General features: G+C 39.6%; 1 protein-coding gene across 1 annotated transcript in view; it reads right to left on the bottom strand.

The window, feature by feature from the left end:
• Positions 1 to 268: 268 nt before the first annotated feature.
• CD109 (CD109 molecule) overlaps positions 269 to 27,603 on the bottom strand; it is an 83,445-nt gene continuing 56,110 nt past the window's right edge. The window contains exons 24-33 of the mRNA XM_049818149.1: positions 27,515 to 27,596; positions 25,975 to 26,203; positions 25,283 to 25,448; positions 23,981 to 24,171; positions 20,266 to 20,421; positions 20,115 to 20,180; positions 12,961 to 13,097; positions 8,564 to 8,720; positions 8,040 to 8,142; positions 269 to 5,531 (exon numbers count right to left, since the gene is read on the bottom strand). Coding sequence (XP_049674106.1) covers positions 5,341 to 5,531; positions 8,040 to 8,142; positions 8,564 to 8,720; positions 12,961 to 13,097; positions 20,115 to 20,180; positions 20,266 to 20,421; positions 23,981 to 24,171; positions 25,283 to 25,448; positions 25,975 to 26,203; positions 27,515 to 27,596 — 1,478 coding nt within the window. The 3' untranslated portion in view covers positions 269 to 5,340. The remainder of the gene's footprint in view (positions 5,532 to 8,039; positions 8,143 to 8,563; positions 8,721 to 12,960; positions 13,098 to 20,114; positions 20,181 to 20,265; positions 20,422 to 23,980; positions 24,172 to 25,282; positions 25,449 to 25,974; positions 26,204 to 27,514; positions 27,597 to 27,603) is intronic.

Raw genomic sequence — 27,603 nt, 5'->3', positions numbered from 1 at the left:
TGGTGACCCCCGAGTTGGAAAAGTCCCAAACAACGATCTGTCAGGTCGCGGTTAGCAGCCTGACCATGGAAGTCACCACTGCACCACTTCTTCAAGTTACGAGCGTTAAAACACAGGTTGAGGCAGCCTCCGAGACATGCCGAGGACGGGCAGCGGTCGACCCAGTACAGAAACTGCGATCTACTACAGGCGGCTGTATGGTTAAACAAGCAAACACTAGCCATATATTATTAAAAGTCATCTTTAATGGAATTTAAAAATAGCTATTGCAAACTTTATTTGAAGAAAAATAAATCAATGACAATTTTGCAAAATCCTGTGAAACAGTCTAGTTCCTTAACATTTGCTTTATTATTTGAAAAGACAAAAGCAAATTGCACAGCTGGCATGTTAGTTCACCTCTGTTTGCTCAAAACAGCTCATAAAAGCATTCTTTTTCTACCATTTCTGATTTGATCAAAAGTGGAAATGCGTATGATGATCCTAAACTAGATCAAAGTGGGCATCTGACTACGTCTCAAGGCAGCCAAGAATTTTAGTTCAAATTGCTTAAGGCCTGATATGGAAAAAGAAGAGATGCAATAGCCAGTAGGACAGCTAATGTATGGTCCATTACACCTGCTTACACGGTACTTCCTTTGAGCTAGCATTTTTTGTATTTTCTTCCTCGTATTAGTATCCCACCCAACCTAACAGTACTAAAAAACACAGAAAAATCAATTCATAATATAACATCATAAGATCTGAACAAGGCTGATAAAGCTTTTTGGTAACCACTAAGAAAGACAGAAATACAATGTATGATTTGAAATTAAAGAGGAATCTTAACACTGGAGTTCTGGTGACTCAAATGTAGCACATAAGCAATTAATGCTCATACGCATCTGAAAATAACAAGCTATCCATTAGGAAAAATAATCACTGGATTGATCTAACACGGCACACTGTCAGATTTTATTGCATAGAATAGCTTTAGTGCAATGATATTTCCAAGTGGCACACAAAAATACAATAAACTGAATAAGAAACAACACTGAAGTCAAATATTTTGACATGGGGAAAAGGAGAATCTAATAATAACTCAACAGACTTGATCACATACTGCTGTTGCATTTTATGGATAAATTACTAGTGAGAACATCCAATTTCAAAATCTTCTGTGTATTTAGAGGACTAAACACTTGAATATGGTTCACTGCCTAAAGATTTATGGTAGAAGAAGAAAGGCTACGATGGAAATATTATTGGCCATTAGAATTAAAACTGAATACCCTTTCTTAGTGTTTGAGATGATAGAAAAATTATGCCATTAGGTACCAGTTGCTTTCCAAATATAATCTTTCCTAAAACCGTAACTGTGTATTTTGAAAAACAGAACATCACACAGTGATACTGGTTTGGGCACTTTGTGAAGATCTTGTATGTTTTTAATTGCACACACATTGCACGCTGTCATACACTGGAGCCTATAGAATGGCTATGTAAATATATATGCTTTCTACAGCAATCTGCTTAAACCAAATTTTGTCAATATTCATACCAACTTGAACAACACATCTGGAGAAATACTGCTAGGATAATATTCTGAAAACTGATTAAAAACAATTTTTGAATCTTAGGTCCGATTTTCAACAGTGACTTTCAAGGCAAAAGAGAGGCACCTAACGTTGGACCTTGGCTCTTCTGTTTCTCCTGCACCAGTCCAGCCGTTTCCCCTTTTATCACGGGCCACTGACGCCTACAAGCCACAAGCTCCTGCTTGTGAAGTAAATGGGAGCACGGCAGTGCCATGCTGGGAAACCACAGCAGGCACCGAGCTGGCCCAGCGTGCAGACCCCGAGGTGCTGTAAACGCCTTCGGCAGCACTCGTTCCCTGCTCCGTACAACAGCGTTCGGTACAGAACGTTTCTAGGTGACACCCACAGGGAAACCTGTACAGAAAACCTCGGCTAGGATCATGGATGACAGAATTTGGGGGCGGGAGATACTTTAAAATGCATTATGGTTGGTTTTTTAAAACTCAATCCTAAATAAATGACTATATCTTACTGATTTAATAGCGTATTAATGGCCCTGCACAGACCATATCCATTGACAGCATGCGGCTGAAAAAGGCACGGGAAGTACCAGAGAATACTCGGATTTCAAAGAAACAGCAACCACGCAGAAATGTTCAGGCAACCCAACGTGAAAACTCCATCACGAAATACCTTTTCCTGCCTGCTTTTAGCACCACACCTTAAAGCTCCTTAAAGACCTTGTTCCTAAAGAGCTCCTAAAGATTTTTTGCTAAAAGAGTTCCTAATACCTTCAGTGGGAGCATGGCCCTTCTAACATCAAAACCTGACTTTACAGGGCAATGGAAAAATATGTATGCTGAGCATTTGTGTAAAGGTTCCTACATATGATGATGAGGAGAACAAAAAAAAGTCACTATGTCACGTAATACTCCCTTTCCTCTGTTCCATTCACTGCAAACACACAATACAAAACTTATCCTCTGCAACTCATTCAAAGCACTAGCTGCAACTGCAAAGTGACTGAAGGCATCGGTGTAGGAATGTTAAAGGCCACCCGGTGTAAACGTTTGTTTAAAGTCATGTGATGTACACTGTTCCTAAAATAGCTTAGTATAGAAGCAGATTTGGGTGTCTGTAATGATATACCTGCTCTATAGAAAAAAATAAAATCAAAGAGGATGTTTGTTCGCTGACTCCAACAATTTCCATGATATGGTGCATTATGACTGATGCTTCTTAGTAGGGTGTGCAAGGCAGCCAAGAGTCATTTAAAAACATGTGGTGTTTGTCTCAAAAACAAATGGAAGGGAATACTAAGAAAAGCTGCACTGCCTGAAATTAGGCTGAGCAGTTTAAATCCATTTTTTCTGGAGGATACTCAGGAAGCTGGGACTGCCTGCAAAATAAAACTGATTTATTCCTACTATCTACTGCAAAGGAGTAGTTTATCTCCAGTACATCTTGTTTAGAAAATAAGCCTCTTTAGATCCTAAGATTAATCAGGTATCAATGTCCCTCTTAGAAGCTCTTCATATAGTAAAAACTGAAAGTATGTGAGCTTTGGGTTCTTGAAATTACATTAAATTGAGGCAAACGACATGTCAAGGCTGCTGTCCCCAAAGGCAAAACACCTGCTTTCATAGGTCACCAAGAAATCAAACCCACAGCAAAACAGATCCCAGTTGAGAGTGTGAGTGTTCTCCAGATCTTACACTTGGCACAATTCAAGCTATCCTCCCACACATGGGTAAAGGATTTGAGATGCAAAGATGCGTTTCAGTTTGTATCTTGGTTTCTGTTAGCTTTGGACCCGTGTAACCAAGGGCATGACTTACAGAGGGTCAGATCCTGCATCCTACTGACTAAGCAGTGCTTTGCATTTCAATAAATACGGTGTTGCTTCACGTGGGTCAGAGCAGCAAAGGCACTCACGTTAAGGCACGAATCAACTATTCAAAGGGCTAGATCCAAAGTGCACCAAGCACAAGTGAAAAGCACGAACGGACTACAAAGAACCAGGCCTAAGCTCTACCAGAGAGACAGAACAGAACCCCAAGTTTGTGAAAAACATTGTAAATTCTAAATACAGCTAAAGTAAAACAAATAACCCCACCTAAACTAGCTTTGCAGTTAAAAACCTATACCTTGGTATTAGAAGGCAGCCAGTTCAGGCCTCTTCCCATCCTACCATCCACTAATTTCCTTTGTGAACAAAAGTATAGATGAGCATAAAATAAAAATATATACACTTTAAGCAGTAGCAAAATTTGAATAACAATTAGAAATTGCTCAAGGAAAGTGACTGCCATATTATTACATGTGCACACGTACACACTCCGTCTCAAAAAGGCATGAAAGAAAGGGAATCAATAGCCTTAAAATTTCTACCTCCACTAGTCAGCATGACAGCTATTAACTTCATTTTAGTAACTAGGAATGTTATCAGCTTGGCTTCCTGATCAAAAAGAAGAAAGTATTAGATATCACAGGCAGTGTTCGAGAAGGATAAATCGGCTGCCAGACAGGGAAGACGTTCATACACTCACTCAGGAGCGAAGAGCTCCCAAGCTCAGGCGTTTCTGCATTCACAGAGACCTGTAATTCTCCCCATGTGCAAAGAGCAGGTTTGGGTGTAAGTGCCTGCTGCTCTTCAGCGTCCCCCGCCTCCACCCCACTTGAGCAAAGCACTTAAGCATACAAGGATGTGCTTAAAGTTAAGCAAGCACGTCAATTGTTTTGCCGGACTGAATGCATGTGCAGCCCACACCTCTGAAAAGCCTCTCCCGCCAACCCACCGCAGGAGCTGCGTGCACAGACGGCATCCAGGGCCAGCCAGCTGACAGGGCACGGAGAGCAGCAAACAGCCATTTAGGGTTCTGCCACTTAAATCGTTGAAAAGATGACACTGCAAACGCAAGACATAAATGATGCCCCAGAGTGACATTTCTAGAAGACTTCCAAAAACCAGAAAAGGATCAAAGCAACCTTCATCCTGCTGGCCATAAATATGCCAGTGGACACCAGCATTCTCACATGGAATGAGAATTAGTTTTCTTTCTGAATAACCCTGGAAAAATAGTCTCAGACATAGACTCCATCTTTGATGCATTTACAGTAAAAGCCTTTCAGAGTAAAATGCTTGAGAACATCCTGAGGCCTTATTTTCAAACATGATTAGCTTATGAATTGGCAAAAAATCCACCTAGCTTCTCTGTAATGATAAAAAAAGACTGACAATTTTCTGGAGCGTTCAGCAGTTTGTGAATGCAGCACTTTCTGGCTCTTGGATCTGCTCTGAAGCCAGCTCCTTTTATTTTTCATATTATTCCCCATGAGAGCATTCGGAGAAATTCAGTATTAATGTTAAGTGTCATGTCTGCAGAGCAGAAGAAAGCGAGCTCTGATACCAAGGTCCTAGTGCTCTGCTTACCAACACCCCGACAGAAGCAGACAGTGTTTCAGAAAAGCACGGTAAACTAACATACATCCCTAAAAAACAAGCACAATTGAAAGCTGGGGTAAAAAGGTGGCGGGAACATGGAGCTAGGTTTGTATTTTCTCAGACTGCTTTTTCAGTAACTCTGTGCTTCTTCAGAAAATAACTTCAGTATGAAACTAACACTTGGAAAGTTTTTCCAGCAGACTCTTAAAGAAGTTTTCTGGCACAGCCAGAAATTTACCATATGGGCCAGCCCAGCTCTCCCTGAACGCAGCAGGAGTTTGGTCACTGTAATCACTAAAGACGGGCTGGTATCTGAACATAAAATTTTCTTTGGATAATTTATGGAAACCTTAGATATGAAACCTAATCTGTTTCCTTTTACAGCACCCAACTGCACAGCAAGTTTACATGAAGGACAAACAGCACACAGAACAAGGAGGCCAACGAAGAGTGCTGCAGCAAGGCTGGAGAACCATCTCGGTGGCAAAGACTGCAATCACTTTCACAGAAGTCACAAGGGGTTATACTTTGCATTACTTCTGAATTGTAGCTTCTCACCGCTCTTCTCCCTGTTCAGAAAGGTTAGTCAACATTAGTTAATGAACTTCTGAGAGCTGACCAACAAATTAGCTTCACAGAGAAAGTATTTTTTAATGGATGCACTGAACTCTGATACAGACCTTGTCATACACCGCAAAATACTTCCCAGAGTGGGTTTTTAAGCCTAGGCATTAATCTTTTTACTTCTCCCAAAGCATCCAAATCTTCTCAATATATTCAGGCAAATGCTTGGTGACAGGCACACTCTCACAGACTCAACCTCAACTGTTAGTCCCAATCTGTTCACAAACCTTGGTCAAACATTTTAAAAGGAATTTTGCCCCTACCTACACAGCAACCCCCACGACAAAGAAACTCGGATGCTTTACCTGGCAGGTTACTGGCTATGACATTTAAGAGCTAGGTCTCTCATAACTGACCCTTTCTCTCTCACTATTATGTTTGGGAGCTTCAGGTTCCTTAATCTGGGACTGCCCACCTCACCTAGCCCCTGCTCCTCTATTTTGCTCCCCCATTCCTTGTCTAAGCTAAGCATCCTTCAACACGAAGGGTTGCTACAGAGCCAAACAGACTAGAAGCCTGGGAAATCATATTCATTTCAAAACCATCAATGCATGGTAACTGCTCACAGAACAAGCTTTTGCAAAGTTTCATTCCCATAAGTGGGTTTTTTGGTTTGAAGGTTGTCATTCCAACTAGGGACACTGCAATTTCTTTTTTTATCATTAGTATTTTTTTCAGTAAAATGACACTCAGTTTCCTTTCAAGCCTCAAGATATTAAAAATAAAATAAAATAAAAGATGGACCTCTACAGGCCAAAATGTTTACCCAACAATGACACCCAACAAGCTCTGAACAAAGTCAGGTAAGAGAAGCTGCAGTCATTTGTGCTGAGTAGCTGTGTATATTAACCCTGGCAGATCTCCTTGCTGGCACTGCTGTGTTGGCATCCAAGCCAGTTCTTATACCTACACCGCTTGTAGTATCTGCCACATAGACGTAACTTTTTTGATAAATGCCAGAGCATGAGGACTCCTTAGACATCTCCCAGCTCTGAATATTACATGAATCTGACTGTCACCATCACATAAAAAATACACCAGCAGCTTGGGTCACCAACTATGAGAATGACGGAAAAGAAGAGATTAAAATAAAAGCATGTTCCTGTATCAGATAGGAAGGAGTTCTCTCAGGAGAACTCAGAATCATGGCATCTGTGTATACGTTGACCAATCATATGTCTACGCTACATAGTAATAGGAAGGGTGTCCTGTAAAATAATATTTGAGGCAATCTTTTTCTTAAAGTTAAAGCTTTCTATTGCAGCACTATGTCATACAAATTTTAGTCGTTAAGGATATTAATTCATATCTTTAAATCAATATTGATTGAATAGTGATGGATACTAAATGTATTTAAATAGAATAAAAATGTTGACATGTGCATTTATATGTGACTTTTTAATACACATATTCATTAGCCTATCTAATAGCATTCTTATAGAAGACAAGGTCCTGAGTCGAAGCATGTGGAAGTTGGTTTTGGCCATAGATTCTAAGTGTTATGTGTTTGTCTCAAATAAAAATTGCTCTGATTTGTTAAGCCACTAGGCCTTAAAACATGCTCTAGGTTAATGGACAGTGTAGTTACACCTGCTAATTTCCTATTTTAGTTTAAAATTCTGTGATTAAACAAACATTTCAGCCTACATAGAATAAACGTGATCTTCATCTAGCTGCAGCAGTACACATCAGAGCATATTTGGTTGTCTTTTGTTTTGTGCTAAAACAAACCAACATGAAGAAAGTTGCCTATACAATTTTTTTATGCCTTTATCTCAAACCAAGCCCAAATCTTTAATAATGTTTCAGCTGGCTGGTGTAATGAAAACCTCTCTACTATCTCCTCCAGCAGCCTGTAATCTTTCTTTGCTTTTCATTTTGCCCAAGAGCTTTGTACATTGTTGTCTTTCTCTAAAACACACTCTACGCACACACAAAAAAAACCCCAAACCAAACAACCAACCCAACCCAAACAACTTTGAAACTGGTTTTCCCATGTACATCTTTTTTACATAACTATAGAAATCAAGACCCTAGCATTTTCTCCAGTGAGGGACTCTTAGCTTAAACAAGAAACAGATGGAAAAGCTACTTGAAAGATAATCATTAACTTGGTAAGTGAACCACAGTGAAGTTCCTGCTTCATTTTGGTAGCTTTGGGAACACATTAGGCCGGACTGAAGCCAATTTATACCAGCTGACAATTAAGTTATGACAATTCACACCAGCTGAGGAACCAATCCATTAGGACAGTAAATGTATATATGGGAAAACACTACTATTTGTTAGGAAATTTGGCATGTCAATGTCCAAAAAGGCTGCAGTTCAATTAAAAAAGTAAATTTCAGATTGATGCGGTTTTCTTTTCACTACAAATTGTCCTACTTCCACAAAAAGAAATTTCTTTTAAACTTCTGAATCACTAAGATCCTTTTGGAATGACTGACACTTACTAGGTTCATAGTAATCCACTACAGTCACTGAAGCATCTTGGATATTTGCCACTTTGAAGTCTCTCACAGCCGGAATATCCACACAAACCTGTGTTTCATTTAGCTGGAAAAACAGAAGAGAAACATTCTGAGAACCCTGGTGATGGTGGTTTCATGTTAGACGTAAGGACTTGTAGCTTAGCAGTAGTCCACTTCATTTCTAAAGACTTGGAGTCAGGATGTATATAAAGATGCTTATCTCATCTGTAGTCATTTTGGCCACATTACATACTTCTTCAAATGTCTGCCTTTTTATGTATGATTTTTAAAAGGCCTAATCTAGAAACTCCTTACAAATATAACTGAGTTGTACCTATCCAAACAGTCTCACTAAAAAAACAGTGGAACTATTAATTCAACATGAAGAGCAGATGTTGACTTCCCCAAAGAAGAGAATCATAATGTCTTTCCAAATTTAAACCAAACAATGGCAGAGTTAAGATTAACACCACTACAAACATATTTCTTTGTTATTTTCAACTTACAGAGTCTAAGTATAGGTTGACTCTCCCATTGTCCTTTTCCATCTTCTTAACTGTATTGTCTAATGGAATGAAATCTGGTGACACAGAGAAACCACTGAGTAAGCCAACCTCCATGAGGACCATACCACTATTGGGAGCTGTTCCAGAACCCAAGTACCTTTTCAAAACACAGAGACAAAAAACTTTTAGTAGAAACACAGTAGCCCAATCTTCAAAGAAACTGTTTGATCATTAAATCCCAACTATGGAAGCAATAATCCTGAAAAATACTTAAGAAACAAATGGAACAAAATGTCAACAAGAAAATCTCTAACAATAAAGAGATAATAATTGATTTCTCTATTATTCTGCCCGATAAATTCAACCACATATGCAAAAGCAGGTTTAACACTGAGAAAACTACAGTACTAAAATCATATGAGAGACTACACTGGCACCACTAGGAGCTTTCCATTGGCATCTATAAGTGCAGGTTTACATCACAAATATGCAGGAAATATTGCAGTTAAACACGTTTCAAAAGAAGTAATTCAGCAATGGCCGTAGGAACTCTTGAACTGAAATATACACATTTCTTCTTATGGATGCATTGTTTTGCTTTTATTCATTTTTGGAGGGTGAGATAAGGGTGTACACCACAAAAGTCTCCCAAACCTTTTTATATTTATTTCATAGAGATTGATGGTTCCATTAACAAAGTCATCATCAGATTATTTCTCAAAGTTCCAGTTTTAAAATGCATAGCCATGTTATTCATCCAGTTTTGGAAAAAGAAGATTTAGTAAGTTGAGTTCCTTCTTTTTTCCTAAATAACGCTTATCATTACATCTTCTTCCAATGTGAGAATCAGATGCTGGACTAAAAAGCTTTGCTCTGTTGAGCAAGCCTTCCCTACTATGGTGCACAACAGAACTATCAAAACATATTTATGGTGTTCTGTGCTACAAGTGATACCTAAATGACCTGCAAAAGATTGTATTGCTTTAAATAAAGCAGGTGGCAGAAGAGTTTCCCCACCTCCTCTTGGCATGGAGGGTAAGTGATTTTTGTTATACTAGAATAAAAGTGTCTCCAAACCTCATTTTGAAGGCCTGACAGTAGTTGAAAGTAATTGAATAAAACTATTTCTTTGTAGAGCTGGATGGTTTAAAAAAAAGGGAAGACTTGCTTTCAAAGCATGCTGTTAAGCCTGGCAGCATGGCTGATTGAATGCAGATATGACTTTGAAAGAAATACAGCACAACTGCTGACTTCAGTTGGCTCATGAGATTGGAATCAAATGAAAACATCTGTTGGATGACGTGCTGTGCCAAAGTAGCTGCTATTGAAAATGAATAACTGAATTGGAACTGGATGTAATTATTTCTGCATAATTACCAATAAGAGGGGAGGAAAATACCCAAGCTGTCTAGCCAGCCTGGGGTGCTACCAAAATACCAACAGGTAACCAAACCACCTTGATGTTGTCAAGAAGCGAGTAAGATATATCCCTAGAAGTTACAAGGATCTGGGCCTCGTAACAAAGAAGAGAGACAGCCTTGGGGATGGCTCCTGGTATCGTCTCCTCAACTCCATGGTCTCTTAAAAAAGAAAAATATCACCATGCAAGCAGAATGACCAGTAAGAGAAAGAAAGAAGACCTGAAACTTGTACCTGAAGAGAAATGAGAATGTTTTGAGTTGAATTTCATGGTTCAGCTCTTCAGCAATATAAGATCTGTGTTAGACTTTCTCATAGATGATGCAAAGAGGAGAAAACACCACCAAGCTAGTGTAGGCAGAAAGCACAAACAAGAGAGTGAGTAGAACCATCAGCAGTCAGTTTCCCATGCCTGGAAATGGTTTGCAGGCAACAAGACTGACCAGAGAAGAAACTGGCAGCCCTGGGTGGCTGTCTCCCAGACAGGGAGTTAGCTCCTCTAATCAAGAATCAGTTCAATTTGAATGAGACATCATCTGCTCCAGTGTCATAAATGATACCTAGTTGAGATAACCATGGCCAATCACTATCAAGCTGGTTGAAAGAAGATGGCATATTCTGCAGATCAGAGAAAGAAAAAACTTGCAAAGCTGCAGCCTCCATTACCTGACTATGCATACCCGCAGCTACGTAAACTGGTTGAGATTTCAGCAGTCTTTATTTGCTTACTTTGGTTTCTCTACCAGAAAGCCACATCATGTTGTAAAGGTTGTAAGTAGACCAACTTTAAACTAATTCAGGAATTTAATATAGATAATGCATATATTTTATGCAATATATGGGGGGGGGGGGGGGGGGGGGGAGAAGAGGATGACTAGCATCAAGCCAAGCAACCAGAGACAAAGTCTCTGCCTAAAGAATAGAAACACAGACTTACTAGAACTTATACCAGTCCACTTTCCATGATAAGAGTTGAGGGATCTTAATGTTCCAAATATTCTCCTGGGGCAGTTTTATAATGCCACTAGATTTTCCCCTATCCTTGGAAGACTTTGCAATTAAAACATCCTCACCCCAGAGCCTTCCCAGGGAGATGGAGCCCTTCCTGTCTGTATTCCTGAGCCAAAGGTCTTAGCGAGAAAATCAGAACACTCAGCCAAGACTTATCCCAGACCCATCATGTAAGCCCTTTACATGTCAGGAGTTTGTGCTAGACTTTAGAAAGCTGTTGACACTTCATAGAAAACTTTAAAAGAGAACAATCCCATTCTATTTCAAGAGCGCTCATGTATTCTAGTGTCCCTGCCCACCATCTGTATCACTGAACTGGTTACCAGAAACACATGAAAACAGGGCTCTGGCTTCCTGCCTGCTGGCTATTTCCCAAATTAAATCAATCCTCTCTGTACTGAAATCATATTCACTATAGCTGATTATTTGTATGACGGTGTCACCTAGAGGCTCCATCTCCAGTCACAGCTCCCTTGTGGTAGGCAGAGCATAAAGAAAGTTCTAGGCATACAGTGTTTAAAGTTTAAATAAATAACAAAAAAAGAGGATGTGGAGGAAAGGAATGCAAGAGTAATCACGGTGCGTCAGGTGGTACTTTGGAAATCTTGCATTTACAAGGAACCCATTATAATGTCACAAGAAGAAAACAGCGTTTCTAGAGGAAGCATTCACAAACAGATGAAATCCTAAAACACAAAGAATGTAGTCATCTCAACATCCTTTTAGATAATAAAAGATAGAAGATAAAAAACATAAATATATATATGAAGAGATACAAGGTCCTATCGGGTTTTCTGTGAAATACAGAGTGCTCTTTAACTACAATAAGAAGTGCATACTGAAGAAACTGCTAGAGAACAAACATCTTCATGTATTTCTTTTAAATACATGTATAAACACTTCCACAGCAAGTGAAAAAGAGGCAGCAAAGCAGTCAAAGAAAGAACTTGGTTTAATGACTGGCTGACCTAGGAATATGCAATATGACTGTTCAATGATGTCACCTGTTCTCATCTGATCCAAATTCTACCCAGGTAACATCTGGTGGCTGTTCTGTGGTCTCTGAGATGATACTGAGCAGCGTCAGCTCAGTTCTTAGTAGGTGTTTACCGAACAAGAAACACCGTCCCAGATGCAATCCCTCCTCCCTTTATTCATCAGAAAGAATAGAATTAGCCTGGCTGGAAAACTCGTCTCTTTCTACTCTAGAATGACGATTACATTATATTATGTTACCAAATTCATAACTATAAGACATATTGGTAAATGAAAGACCACAGATACTTGCACAATAAGACAAAACCCCAGCTGAATTTATCATTATGTAAACATGGATTTTTGACTCCTGCCAAAATTGTTCTGAGGAAAGTTTATTTGTAGAGATGACCAAAGAACGATTGCTTCTATTTTATGGTGTTTTCAGCACTTCAGAACTTCCTTCTCTCTTTACAAAAAAAGAAGTATCTATTTCTAGATCAAAAGCAAAGCATTCTGTTCATGAAAGGTAAGAGTAATGGGCAGTTTGTCACAGTCTGCTACTAGAAATGAGAATGTGGAAGACATTGGTTCAATTTTCAAGTCTGTCCACAGTTCTCCATACAGCTAAGAAGCACTTGCACCAAAGAAACTTTTGAGTCTCTTCTTGTATTTCACACAAACTCTTCCATATAATATACCTTAAACATTTAGGGTACCACCATCTTTATACATACCAGTAAAAAAATATCACCTGGCCAGCAACAATTTGGCACAAAAGATCTATCACTCTATTTATTGACTTATGAATTGCATCTTAGCTTAACTACTGCCATTTTTACAAAGTAATTCTTTTATTCTCTTTAGTTATATGTTTATATCCAATACATTAGTAAATCCAAACAAACAAATGGATAATTTAGCTCATTGGAAATAATTTGAAAGCTGTAGAGACAAAGAGGTGTATGAGATGCGCCAATTGAATTACCTACCTCGTGCACACATTCAAGGTCAAATGGTTTTTATCATCTTTGTCATCCTTTACATCAACATACAAGTCAAAGGCTTCTTGTTTTTGGACAGATCGGAGCCTCTGATCGGTGTGTTTTGTGTTGTAAATAACATTGAGCTGTGGATTGCAAATAGAGACATTAGATGATATGTAAATCAAATCTTTGTGGTTAAAACACTAAGTTTCTAACAGTATAATGTCAGAGTGCTCACAAGACAGGATACACTGCCTTGTATCTGACAGTTGCACACATGAGATTCACAGGAATTCTCTGAAAGAAATATCCTTTCTGAACACTCCGTAATGCAGCAGAACCAATGAAATTAGCAGGACACAACTGAGGCAAACACAAGGGAGCTCTAGGACAACCAGCAATTTTCTCCCTAGCTGCTGTCTGCTGGTTTATAATGTGTGCAGCTTCTTCCTGACAGCGTGAAATGGGACGAATAAAGGCAAACTTGAGAGACCGACACCGTCTGGGTTAAAAGAGACAAGCTGTATATGAAAGCAGAGCAAGAGCAAATATATAGCGTATGTACAGAATTTGTCTTCAGTCTTCATTTCACAGCATTCATACACTCAAAACAGATGAGGAACAGCATGTTACTCCAAGCTCAGAACAACACCGTTTTCTTTCAGTTAAGTAGTGTCATCATCTGGTTCATCTGTGCAAAGACAAAGATACAGTCTTCAGTCTGCCTCAAGGACAGAGCTCTCACCCTTTCTGCTCTTAGCTCTGCCAAGCGAGCCAAGTAAGAAAGTATGACGGGATGTCCAGTGCAGGACAGTAACATTAATATAAAATAAGCCCATCTGTTAGGCACGGTTTGAAGAGTTTCCAATTCTTCTGGTGTAGACAGGTATCAGATGCTTGAAACAGTGGTAGAAGAGTGATAAAACCAGAAGCCCTTAAAAGAGGTCTGAATAATTCGGAGATAGCCTGATTATCTCAATATCCTATAAAATTATCAATGCCAACAGCCAAAGCAGAAATGCTGGAGCTGGAATTGGGCAACCAATGAGTACTCTCACGTTATCAGCCATGACAGAAAATCACACAGTCGAAAACCAGGCTGTACTGCCTACAGAACTGAACTTGATGAGGTAAAGACTGCCTTAGTACCAGACTGGAGGATGACAAATGTGACGGCAATTTTTAAGAGTACTGAGGGTCTAGAAAACTGTGGATATCAAGTAAATTCGGTATCTGTAACTTATCTGTACCGGAAAACACAGTCGAAACTATAATAAAGAGTCAAATTAGTGGACAAATGAGTAAATATGACATGTTGGAGAACAGGCTGTTGCTATAAACCCACCAGCTACCTGAATCAAATGAAAAAACCATGGACAACAGAGCTGTCTAGTATAAACTACCTGGGTGTTACATTAGTATGTAGGTGGTTAGGAAGATTACTAGCAAAAGGTACCAGAACAAAAGCAGCTGCCAAGGGATAAAGGGCTGTTAAAAGACACAAATAGCGGGTGGGAATGAACGTTCATACGTGAAAGGAGTGGAGTCCTAATGGAATCTGTGCTGGGTGACCACCATTAAACATGTATGTACATGATGTAGAAAACAGGGTGAATCCTGATGTGATAAAGTTTGCTAATTTATTTGAGGTAGCAAAGACTAGGATTACTGCAAAGAGTTGCAGAATGAAAAAATTTTTATGTACACAATAATGGGGTTTGAACTGACTACTAACAGATCTGTTTACCATTAAAGAAATGGTAAAATAGATGAAAATTCAGCCATAAACAGGTAAGTTGGAAGAAGGACACAGTAAAGGTCTACAGAAGAATGACTTGCATTGGAAAGATGAATAGGAAACAGTTTTTCATGCAATGCAAGATTAAATTGTGGAATTCCTTCCCACAAGATGCTGCAGATACTAAACTGTATAAGCGTTCAAGGGCAAAATAGACAATGTCATGGAACCAAAATTTTCTAAGCCGACAGAAACTATCTCCAGCTGAAGGTCTCAAATAATACATGGTAAGAGGTGGAAAACAGTCAGGTAATATATTATGTGTATTTATCTCCTTATACTCTCTCCTGAGCATCCACCTCTGGCTGTTGTGGAAAACAGAACACCAGGCTAGACTGAGCTTTGCTCTGACCCAACACAGTCCCTCTCATGCCTTCTCTCCAAATATAAGAACTAGGGGAGCAGATTCAAGAGGAGAAAGAGTTAGTGCTTCTTCATGCAATACACCATTAGCTGCAGAACTACTTGCTGCAAGAAGATGTGGTTGTTAAAAGTTTAGACATATTTTAAAAGTTACATATTTATGGAAGAAAAAAAAAAATCTATCAAGAAAATATCCACCAAGCCAGAGAGAGCACACAGAGATGACCTGTGGATTGGGAAGACGCTGTGTTGCAAATTGGTGAAGGGCAAGAGGCTATAGCAGTCAGATATCACTTCATGCTTGTCCTGTTCTAGTAGCCTTCATTGGTCATCCTCTCTCTACTGGCCACTATGGGATACAGGATAATGAACTATATCAGTTGCCCCAGCACATCTGCTCTAGCATACTCGTGTACTTATACCCAATAAAAGACAGCAAAAATGAAATTTAACTTTGAGAAAACATTCTAAGGTGCTTCAGACTGATTAACATCCCATGCGATGTTGAAGGTAACTGCAGCATCCCTTTGCTGTGGCACAGATGGGACACCACCTCTGACAGAGGACAAGAGTCCTCAGTGGGATGAATCAGAAGCTCAAGTTTCAAAACCCTAGAATGACAAAATCCAATATAAGAAACTAAGGAAATATATACTATCAAAGAGTAGTTGACATTATTTGGCAAAATAGTGATTTTCACCAACAACAGAACACTAAGTTTGCGTACAGTTTTCACATACAAACTAATAATCATTAACTGTTCCCTTAGTCATCAAGATAAAACCCATGGCAGGGCAGGGAAAGGATCAGATTCTTTGATTTTGGTAGAAAAATAATCAGAAAGTGGCTCAAATAACTCCCCTTGCAAGACCCCAACATGCATTTTGCTTGGCTAAGGAAAAGGGAATGAAGAGTGCTTCTGGAAAATCACAGTCCCTTTACAACAGCTTCTGGCAGCAAAGGGAAAACTGTCAGTCCAAATATAAAGCTATGACAAGGGCTTGTCCAAGTTATAGGTTAGCAAGTCAGTTATGGGCTAGCAAGTCTGTGCAAACAGAGGAGTCTTTAATTTCTGATTTTTGCTTTTGCTGCTACATCTCTCACTCCTTTATATGAAAGCTATGCTCTTTCTTTCAATCCACACACAAGCTTGCCGTTGCCCTGCCCCGCATTGCTGAATTTAGCATGCTGTGCGAGTACAGAGCCAATTCTGTACAGGCGCTCAGGACAACCGTGGTGCAACAGCGAAGATTTATCTTGTACAACTGCTCCACAGGAGAAGGCAGTACCAAGGATGAAGCCAATCTAGAAAGCCTGCCAGCTAAAGGCATGCAGAAAGTTTGGTAAAGACAAGCTGGCGGTGCCTCAACAATCTGTCATCACAGAAACAAAGCTGTTTTAACTTTGGCCAGAAAAAGCTAATGAATGGGAACTTACTGCCAATGCAGGATGTCTGAAACCACATACTGAACAGGTCAATCAACTAGGATTTTCATGGAATCAGTTATCGCTGTTACGGTCTGACTTTCCTTTCCCGATTTCTCATGACAATGAAGGAAAAATCTTTTTCACAACACAGAGTTTAATTAAAGCCTCCTTCTTTATACACTTTTACTTTGGGGACAGAAGGCTATTATACAGAAACCAGCATTAAATCAACAAAACGTGCAACTGCATTTCTTCTTAACCCTTTTAAAGAAGCAGCTGCCAAAGCTAAAGGCAGAACTGCTCCAGTCTTGCCATACTGCAACTAGTTGTGGTGAGAGGCCCAAGAACAGAAAACTAAAAGCTAATCTTCTGCATGAGAGATGCTTGTAACAGTATCTGACCCAATCAGCTGTACTACCTTTCAAAAAACATGACTCCTTTATAATGCCCTAATCAATGTCTCTTTCCCCATCCTTTTTGTTCTTTAACTAGCAGCACAAATGTGCTTGACTGAGGGCATGAATTCAATGAAATCATCTCCAATATTTCTCTGTCCCTTTCTGACTACTTAAGATTCACTCAAACTGTAATGGAGAAATATGTGTGCATTTCAGTGTACGTTTTTCAGTACCACCACACTGAATAACATTCAGTCCCTTGCCTAAGTCTAGTGAAAATACACCAAGTGGAAAAAACAGTCAGTGCTTTTCAATAACGAGTAACAAGTGATTCTCAGTTTTTTCTCACTCCCTTTCTATACATGACCAGGAGATCTTGTTCGCCTATCCACTTTGCCCATACCCATCCTCCTTGAGCCTGCCCACCCTCTCCTCTTTGCTAGTCGTGAATATCAGTGGCACTCTCCTTCCTTCCAGAAGGCACGGGCCACACCAAATTTGTGAGGCATTTGCCAAGCCCATTTCTCAGTGCCATAGTACGTGCCCACAAAATGAAGGGATGAGCTAGGAGACTTTGTTGACAACAGGACCACAAAGCTACAAGTAAATGTCTGCTTTTGCAATTCTACTAACCAAAATAAATAAATTTTATGAGATCCTGCAGGGTCAAGAGTGAATGCACTGCCAACTTGCACACACAGACAGTGAGATTTCACAAAAAAAAAATGGGTTTTTTTTCTAAGAATCCATTCTGTTGGGAAAGCAGCCTTTTCCATTAACGGACCGAATCTTGTGTTTTGTGATATTTAAATGAATTACTGTTTTGACATGCTACATTTGGCCAGAAAGTCAAATCCCAGAACAGTGAATCTCACCACTGTACTTTGGCGGGCCTAAGACAATGAAACCCAGCTGAAGAAATGTGATCGCAATGTCATATGCTATCTGATTTATTAAATATGACCCAGATCTAGTTTGTGTCTGGGAAAAAGAGAAATCTCATTCAAATGGCATCAGTGCTTTTTCTTTTACAATACCAGACCTGCCAAAGGAAGCAGAAAGAAAGAACTGATCCCAGCAAAGAAAAGGTTTCGGAGAAGCTACTCCAGTGTGTTAAGTACGATATTTTGAATCAAGTCACAGCATCTCTGACTCAAAGCTGCAGGAAAAAAGGCAACGGCACAGAGACCTAAATGAAGAAGGTAATCTGGCATTGGTTCTTGAACACCAGTTATTTAGGAGCACATTTGCATGTTCGTACAACAAACGGGGAACTTAAACCATGGTCTTAATACACCTCCAAGGAGCCCTCTAACCATGGAGTCAACTACTGGCTCTTCTGGGTGGAAGACTTCTGCTCAGTCTTCACCAGACATGCTGGTTTGGATGAGAAATTTTCCTGCTGGCAAAAATCTTACTGGAACCAATGTGCTTCCACAAAAGGCATTCATTTCAACAAATCAGCGTCTTCCAGCAAGAAACAATTTGCTGAAAAGTTTTTGATCGGCTCGCCTGACAAATTAGTTGACTTAATATCAGGGAGTGTTTCTCAACAACGATTAAGGTTAAGTAGCCTTAACTGTTCTGGAGGCCCGCTTTGTTACATTCCACATACACACACACACACTGAAACCGCAGATGTGTGAATGCAGTCCTGCTGAGATGTTCATTCCTCTCTTGGGCTGCAGGTCTGAGTCTAAATTATCCTCTGAAACTTTTGAACTTTGCTGTAAACTTCATTTGCACTTCTGGGAATTAATAAACACAAGTCATAATTTATGGCACTGTGGGTTTTGCAGACCGGTGCTAAACGAATGAGGTGTATCTCTAGCTGCTGTTCACTGCTGATAGGCTGCTGTGAAAGTTTCTGTGAAGGTCTTTTTTCAAAAAGCATATTTACCAACCATCACCATGCTTTTTTGTTTACCAGATGCATAAGAACACTGAAGTGAAGGTCAGGTTGGAAGGAGCTTGTGATGGAATCTGACCTGGCATAAAACTTCAAGACGATTAAAAGCAGCCTAAGTTCAGTTTTCCCAAGTACGACTATAAGGAGTCTAGCAGGAACTTTGTCTGGTTTTGCAATACACTCAGCAATTATGAGTTTATTTATATACTTCCAGTAAAATGAGTCTCTCACGCTCAGAGACGAATATTTCTATTTTATCTGTAGCTTTTCAAAGGTCTTCTCTTTCACCTGTGTGGTTCTAAGCTACTATCATGGACAGGACAGCAGGGAAGAGAGACCCATTAGTGGGCATATAAAATCAGATCCAATACTGACTTCTTCTCATATGATATTTCTCATAGGGTTAGGGAAAATCTTGGAGGCAGAATTTCTTCAGAACATAATCTCTGTTATGGCGGAAGAGCAAGCAGCTGAAAAGGCTATTTATGATTTGCTAGTTCTAAATACAGTATGCACTGATCCCAGCTTAATTTGTTTAAATATAAGTAAAGATGTTTGAATTTATACCACCGAAACACAGTCTTCCACAGGACAGGCAGAGAGAAGATCACTGTGCATCCTTCCACTCTTTGCCATGCCCCCACTTTCGGCTGATGCTAAGCAACTCTTACTGTCAGCAGTTTGCAGGATCCTTTGACTCTGCCTTTCATGCTATTTCAGAACAGCGTAAAAATTGCTGGAGAACTTGGCCGCAATACTCTTTTAGTTTTAGCTTTTGCACTACTGTTGTATTCTACTTCAATAAAAGGAAAACAACTCTTAATAACTAGCAGTGTCATCTTGTTCTGAATTGATCTGTGCCTCACCATGGTTTACCACAGGTTCCCAATGAGGCATTTCTGCCTGGTCCACACGCCTATTTTACTCCGACCTTTGTGCCTGCCAACGTACCATGGCAGTTCTTTGTCTTGCAAACGGACACTGCATTTCTGCAGGAGGACAGGGCTGCTTTGATATGGCTCTGGCCCATGGAAGCGCCCCAAAACTGTCAATCATCCAGCAGTACTTAAAAGGCCGGGCCATCAGACATAAACAATCATATGAATATGTCCATTCACACAATATTTGGTTCACAGCATTCTTCAATTAGTAAAGTGCTTTGACATTTCAGAAGATTGTTCTTGTTAACATGTTTTACAAAGCTTCCAAAATATATCTTCCTTATAGAGAGCATATCTTTAGCAAGAATAACTGCATAGCATACCTGAAAGACAGCAAATCCTGTTCCCTCTGCTGCCACTGTAATTGTCATTGGTTGTGCAGGGGCAATCTGAAAGAAAGATGAGTAAAACAGTATTTTCAAAGTACTTTCAGTCAGCAGACTTTACGAAAGTATTCCTCAGTTTTTACAGTACCTCCTTGGTCTGAAGCAGAAAGCGGTTTTGAGTATCAATTGAAAATGTTTCTGGCATTTTCAAAGAAGGTGCTGTCACTGTTACATCCATTTCTGTTTTGCTCGCAGTAGTGAGAGTTGCGAATAGACTCAAGGCTTGCAGAGCCACCACCGTGTCCTGTCGAGAGAAACAAATCCTTCTGTATTAAAGCCTGTGCAGTGAACTACCTGTGTATAAGCTGTGCCTCGGGGAGCTCACGGTCTCTGCATTGTCTCATTTGTTCGTTATGCTGGAATCTTCACGCAGCCACCTCCACACCTCCGTTGGGATTGCACTGGCATGAAGGATCCCAGCACAGAAGAGGGATGGCAACAGAGGACAAGAAGTTAGCTACTTTGACATGCAATGGAGAATGAGGCGGGAGCCAGCTAAGGAAGTTTTGCTCTTGTGCAAGGTATGCGGAAGACCCGACACGCCGGTAGACACAACAGTCAGAACCATGCATCTCACAGATGGTGAAGAGAGAGCCAATGAGGAAAGTAATGATACTGCTACTTTCTAGATTTATTTAGTGACTATGCATTAAATATCCAGTACTGCACAGGAGCTATGCAGGGTACCTTGATCAACAAAGCAGAACTTATAGGTCTGAAAAACTACTAACATCTATTAAAAAAAAGCCTGGAATGAGCTTTTATCAGACCCCTGGCAATCATTTCAAAGGGGTTCGGCCCAGTTTTTATACCCTCTACTTGACCAAAAGGTTTTGTGCAATTGTTTAACCACTGCAGAATATGCTTATAAACACATTATCATATATATAACTAAAATTCTCTTTTGTTTATCTTTGTGTATGACTGCAGGATTAGTTCTCCAGGTTTTGCACACAGAGACAGTTTCTGAACATTTGGTCCAGCACAGGTTAGTGAATGAGGATTTTAACATCAATATACAGTAATCAATTATATGTCTCTAATGCTTCTCAGGGATTTTTGCTGTTCGTGTAGTTAATTTTGCACCTATTTTTAACCAGAGAGTGAAGGAATTGGCCTTGCAGGATTGACATAGAGAGGCGTTTTATTCATTCTCAGGTCACTTCTAGTAAAAAAAATTCTAACGTAACAGAAGCTCATTAACTACGACATGGTGACTGTGCCATGCTTTAAGGTACCAGCACATGCTGCCTATTCACTCTAAATTATTCAAAACCACTCTCCTTCCTGTGCCACGTCCTTGTGTGAGATGACCTGCTTCACTGATTATTTAAAATCCAGGAAGATCAGCTGATTAGCAACAGTGCCAAAGTTGCTGGTACAGTGAACCGCTACGGCTGGGATCCCAACTCCAGTGCTTAATGTGGTGTAACAGAATAGATGCAACTAATGGGCTACAGGAAGATTTATTAGTCTGGAGTAAGTGGCAGACTTTTTCAGTAGGAGGCTGATATTTACCCTGAAAGAATGTCTTCAATCACTCCTTTGCAGAAGACAGTGACAAAGCATCTGAATGACTCTGCCCTTACTCAGACCACTCATATAGAATCATAGAACAGCCCAGGTTGGAAGGGACCTCGAAAGATCATCTGGTCCAAACTTTCGTGGGGAAGGGACCCTAGCTGAGATTTTTTAACACCCTGTCCAAACGCATCTTGAAAACCTCCAGTGTATGGCAGTTTCTGATGAAGATCTACAGCTTGGAAGCCCAAACTTACACCACTTCTTTCACACTGAAGTGAATGAAACTACAGTGACCTATCACATCTATATATCTGATCTATCTTTTAGACCTAAGGAGCTACAAGGTCTTGTTAGAGAATTGGATTTTAATCATTAGAAAGCAGAAATATGCCTGCCCTTACAAAAGTTGGGGAAACCAAGGAATACCTTGAAGCACCTTTTCCAAGTCCTCACAACTACATTTCTCACATTTACATTTCTCGCCCTAAATTCAGAGAGAGTTCAAGAGGTCTAGAAAAGCTATCTGCCATTGCTGCAGGTGACTTCAGAGCTCTTCCACATCCTAGGCTCAAGCGACTCTCAGAAACACAGGTGAAAAACAAGAGGGCAAAGAACCACCTACAGAGAAGACAAACGTTCCCCTTGGCACGCTCTACAGCAGAAGGCATACCCAAGGCTTTTCACCAGGAAACATTCACAGCTGAAGCGCAAGCTGCACGGCTCAGTAGGGCAATGCTGTGTCCAATACACAACCTGAAAAGTTAGGGAATATGGTCTCAAGCCAGACTTACAGGCTGCTCTTGCCCAGCAACACAGGCTTTGCAGAATTTGTTACTCTTCCCCACCATCTAAATCTACATTCATATATATGCTATTTTTTGTATGAATTGTATTCCTGTATATATGAAATACGTACATTTTATGCCCAAACATTAAAAGCATTATAAAGCAAAATATACTGTCTGCAAATTCATAGTAAACTATACCACATATATAAATTGCGTTTAGTTATCATAGACTAAATTACAAAGCATCGCACGTGCAACTGATTACTTTCCTCCTTATTGTGTAATAATATATTAAGTTTCTAATGTAATAAACTCATGGAAGGAAACACTCCAAAAAAAATTTTTTAAAGCAATCTTAGAAGTAAACAAAAAGTATGGGGTCATTTCCACAAATTAAAAAGGCATCTAGAGAGACATTGGAGTAATTCTGAAATCAAAACAGTTTAGACTATGGAAGAACAAAAGGATTAAATTCATTTCTTAACTTTATCCTCAGGGGTAAATGGTACACTGCTGGATTTGCAAACTTTCAAGTAAAAATGGTTTCTGGAAAATAGCGAAAAGCTTGTTCAACTCATTTAGTGCTGCAATCAGCCTCTTCAAATAATAAGCAAGAATTAACACATTAGGAGAATACTAGAACCTCAGGGGAACCAGGCGGGTTCTTAAATTGCATTTTATTTAGTAGAACTAATATATCCCAGATTAATACCAACAAACATTTGAAAATAATGAAGGATAGCCTGTACAGCTTGGTACCAAGCAGTATGATGAAATGTGACATTTTACTGTGACCAGCATTTGTAGTTAATTTAAAGGCTAGTTTCAACTAATGCAATCCAAAGTACTATATACATTTTCTGGATGCCAGCACAGCTTACAAGATGTGGTTTCAATAACATGGAAACCTCCTGGAGATAATGAAGATCTTCCAAATTTCATGGCCCATCAAAAATCTACACAATAATGAGGAAAAAGTACATTATTGAGTTAAGAGCAACTGCCAACAGAGGCACTAGGTTAGGCTGTTTCTTTAAAACCTACTCCCCTTTTTTGTCTCAGTTACTAGCCTTTCAGGAGTTTGAGGACCCACACATGGAAAGAATAGGAAGAGGTTTCTCTCCTCGGAAAGAAAGTAAGCACAGATATTTATCACGCTTGCTTGGAAAATATGATTAATTATTTTTCCATGGGCATCACCTCTTCTTCTTAATTTAAGATCTTTTGTTATTAATATTTTATATGATCAAGGTGACCCTCTAATTCTGTTTTTTATTATACTTGCCAAAATACTAAAACTGGTAGTCCATATTTAAGATGCCAATATTGCAAAGAATGCAAGCTTGCATGTAACCAAGGCTGTTACAGCAAAACAAAATTCAGTAATTATTATGTAAAAAAACAAATGGTCCTTTTTTTTTTTTTTTTTTTTTTTAGATATACAGTGCTTATTTAGAAAGTATAACAAAGGCCCTTGAGACAAGGTATTACCTGAGTAGATGAAAATCCCCCAAGGTGATTTCTTTGCTGACTTAACCATTTCATAATAGGGATTCCCTCTACTAATCTGTCTTGATGAAAGTGCGAGAGCAGAGCATATGCTGCAAGTTCAATATCGATGGACCGTGGCTGCCATGAATCAGAAATTTCAGAAGCAGGTGTTACCCAGAAACGAAAATCTCCTGCAAAAGGAACCAATAGTAACCTCAGAACCACAGACTGAAGTCTTCGGACTTCTGGGAAAGACTTAAGGAAAATCTCTTAATTAATGCTTACATATGGGATCTAGCAAGGTTCTGGAAAATTGTGTTAAAGTTTAGGCACGCGTCCTGTAAAGGACCGACTTAAGTGCTTCCTCAGCAGTGGCTGAATCTAGATACAAAAAAAGCTGGAATCCAAATAGTCACTCCCATTGATTTCAGTGGTACTTTTGTTGTCAGCCCAAAGTGCTCTCATAAGGGAGCCCTTGTCAAAAGGCCACCTCGTTGCTGGGTGCTCCTTTCTCTTCAGGACTAGAGGAGGCACCTCAGGCAGCATGGCTGCTCACTAGGCTCATCCTTGAGTGAAGCCTTCCAAAAAAGTGACTTCTTCCCTTCCCAAAAGTGACTGTCTGAAAGACCTAACTCAGTGAACACAGAGGGACACCCAAGAGGCTCCATTTCCAGGCTACAACACTAATTCCTTTGGATTTTTCAGGGGTACAGTTACTATTTTGAGCCAAACCCTTCCATTTCTTATACTCAGTATGGTCTGTTCTTTCCCCAAAACAGGGAACAAAATTCAGTCTTGCTGAACTCAGAAGAGGTTAAACATAATGAGACGATGGGTCCCTACAGAAAATGCAACTCTGTATTGTCTTACAGAAAGTCCAATCCTTCAACTCTTCATTCCCATAGCGATTTTAACTAATTGCGCCCCTCCCCCCGATCTATCCAAACCAGTTTGGAATAGCTAACCGCATCCATCTCTTTAACCAGGCTGATCCTATAAGTGCACACAATAACATGGGAAAACTGACAAGTAATGTTCTTCAACAGCATCACGGAACACAGTAATTGAGACTGGGAGGCCTAGCTTTGTTGTGAATTCTCATTCATTTATGGACACTTTTCATTAAGGCTGTCTTGGAAGTTCTTAGTTTATTCTCTGTATCACCCTCAGAACAGATTTGAATTCAGAAGAAGGATTCCCTTCATCTCTCATTCTATATGCAGCTGTAGATACATGACAGGTATTTTTAAATGGTTTGACAAAAATCCATCTCTACAAATGTGTAAGATAGTTGTGCAATACCTTGGTGTTCTGCTCTCTGGTTCAGTATATTCAGTGCTTCCTTTGCTTTTGCACTTTTTGCCCAGGACAATGCATATGTCACAAGTGCCAAGGTGTAATTATCTGAAATGCCTTCTTCTAATTTATCTTCTAGAAAGTTTGTAGCACTCTTGATGACATAAGCGTGCTGGAAATTAAGATCATATTGAAGAATGTACAGTGAATAAAATATATATTGAAATATAATTTAAAAAAAAAAATTGTACAAAACCATTACTATCACCAAACAACAGTCAAGAAATACTGAAAATCTCTTTCAGAGTCACAGGCACAAACTCTCAGGCAAGCCTTTTGATCTGGCACTGTCTTTTATGAACATGAGTAATCTCAATGAAATCAATTGGAATGACTTAACATCTCTAAGGATAGTTCCCCCCATAAACTTCTTTGCAAGTTCTTGGACTAAAGCCATGACAATATTCTTGCTAAAAGCAACTGCCTTTAGATTTTGCAAAGGCACATAAAATGGAAGGGGCTAAAAGCACAACTTTGTATTGTCTCGGGTAGATAAGGGAAATTTAACAAAATCAGGTTAAATTTAGTCTCTGTTCAGATGTCCCGCTATTTCCTTAAACTACCAAGTGTTTGCCAGGTACTATGACAATTTATGAAGTGTCCCAGTAACTATGAATTCTATTTATGAATGCCAGTACCTGTTTATCTGGTAACCCTAGGAGGGATGACATGATGTAAGCTGTGAGAGTGACTGGATTATTGGTGCCTCCTTGAAGATCACTGTGTAACACTTTCCCAGGCTCATGAAATTCTCCATTTAATTTCTGATGCCGAACAATCCATTTAGCTGTATCCATGAGTACATCTTGGTCAATATCTATGAATGGACGAGCTTGAAGGAAACATCTTAATACAAAAGCGGATAACCTTGGGGAAAAGGTTAATCAAATATGACGAAATTAGCAATGTATTACAACTTCTTCTGTTTAAGACGATGTAAGAATACTGTGATGCATAAGGTGTTCTACACACACCTCCCAAGCACAGAGGAAAATACATGCCTCACCCAGACAAGCAAGCAGACTAAGCTTAATCCACCAAAAAATGAAGCTATGTCCTTGTTCCTAAAGATCAACCCTTTTGCAGCTGTTATGTTTCAAAAATAAATACAGCATATAGACTCCAAGTCTGCCAGCACATGTATATCTTTATTCAAATGTTGCTCTCCCGTCTTCTGCTGCTAGGCTAAAGTGGCAAAAATCATAGTTTACAAAGTAATGCAGTTATGAGTGTGATGTTAATTATCACGATTATCCCTGTACTGATATCATTGAAACAACCTTTGTTGTTTCATTAGGAATAATCCCAAGTTCTGCTTTGACTCCCTTCTTTGCCAAACATGCATTCATGTAACCTGTGACTGCACTATTTAAGTACAAGAGTTGCCAGTACAGATGAATTATCTTCATTTTCCAATCCATCAATACTGAGTCTAAGGCAAATCCTGCTGATGGTAATGAAAGATGCTCACTGACTCCAGAAGGAGTGACTCAGTCAGTGGCACGGTAACTGAGACGGTTCTATTTAAAGTTATCCACATGTACTGAAATACATAAGTATATGAACATGGGTTAGCGGAACAAAGTGCTGGAACTTGCCTCTGTTATCTGTCTAGCTTCTGCTACTATGCTCCCTATGCTTCTCAGGGTGAAATTCAGCACTGGAAAGGCTTTTTCAGCTGTATTTACAGTCTCAAAAAAAAGGAGGTGTGAGAGAAGTAAGTAGGACAAATTTTTACCACCAGTAACTCTGTTCACCCCCTAGGAAATGCCTCAGTCAGTCTTCAGCCTCCAGTATGGAGAGAACTGAAAATCTGTTTGAAGCAATGATGATCACAGAGCCCTAAATGCTTTCAGTCAACTGCAAGAATAAGCCATTTCATTATTATTCTTCATTCCTTTGAGGAAAGCAACAGAACAACTTTCAGACCAAGCTATTCCCCTAGCTAAAATAATCCATCATTCATCTCTTGCAAAATTAAAAAGCCTTGCCCTAGTAATGGCTTTGAGAGCATGTTATCCAGCAGAATGACCTTAGAGTTGGCCTAAACACCTAATGGAAACCAGGCAGAAGGCTAATATAGCTGGAAATTTTTACCATCTTCACAAAAAATTTTTAGTCGCAGGGAAAACATCTAAAATACGCAAATTCCACAGTGAATCTGGCAGAACTACTTACCATGTGCTCCCAGAGGGATCTTCATTTCCAAAGGCACTAAAAGAGCCATCATCCCTCTGGAAAAGCAGCTCTCTCTGGTAGCCTGAAGT

This window comes from Accipiter gentilis, chromosome 15, assembly GCF_929443795.1.
Source record: "Accipiter gentilis chromosome 15, bAccGen1.1, whole genome shotgun sequence".
In the NCBI taxonomy this organism is placed as follows: Eukaryota; Metazoa; Chordata; class Aves; order Accipitriformes; family Accipitridae; genus Astur; species Astur gentilis.
This window is presented reverse-complemented; position numbering and strand designations above follow the sequence as displayed.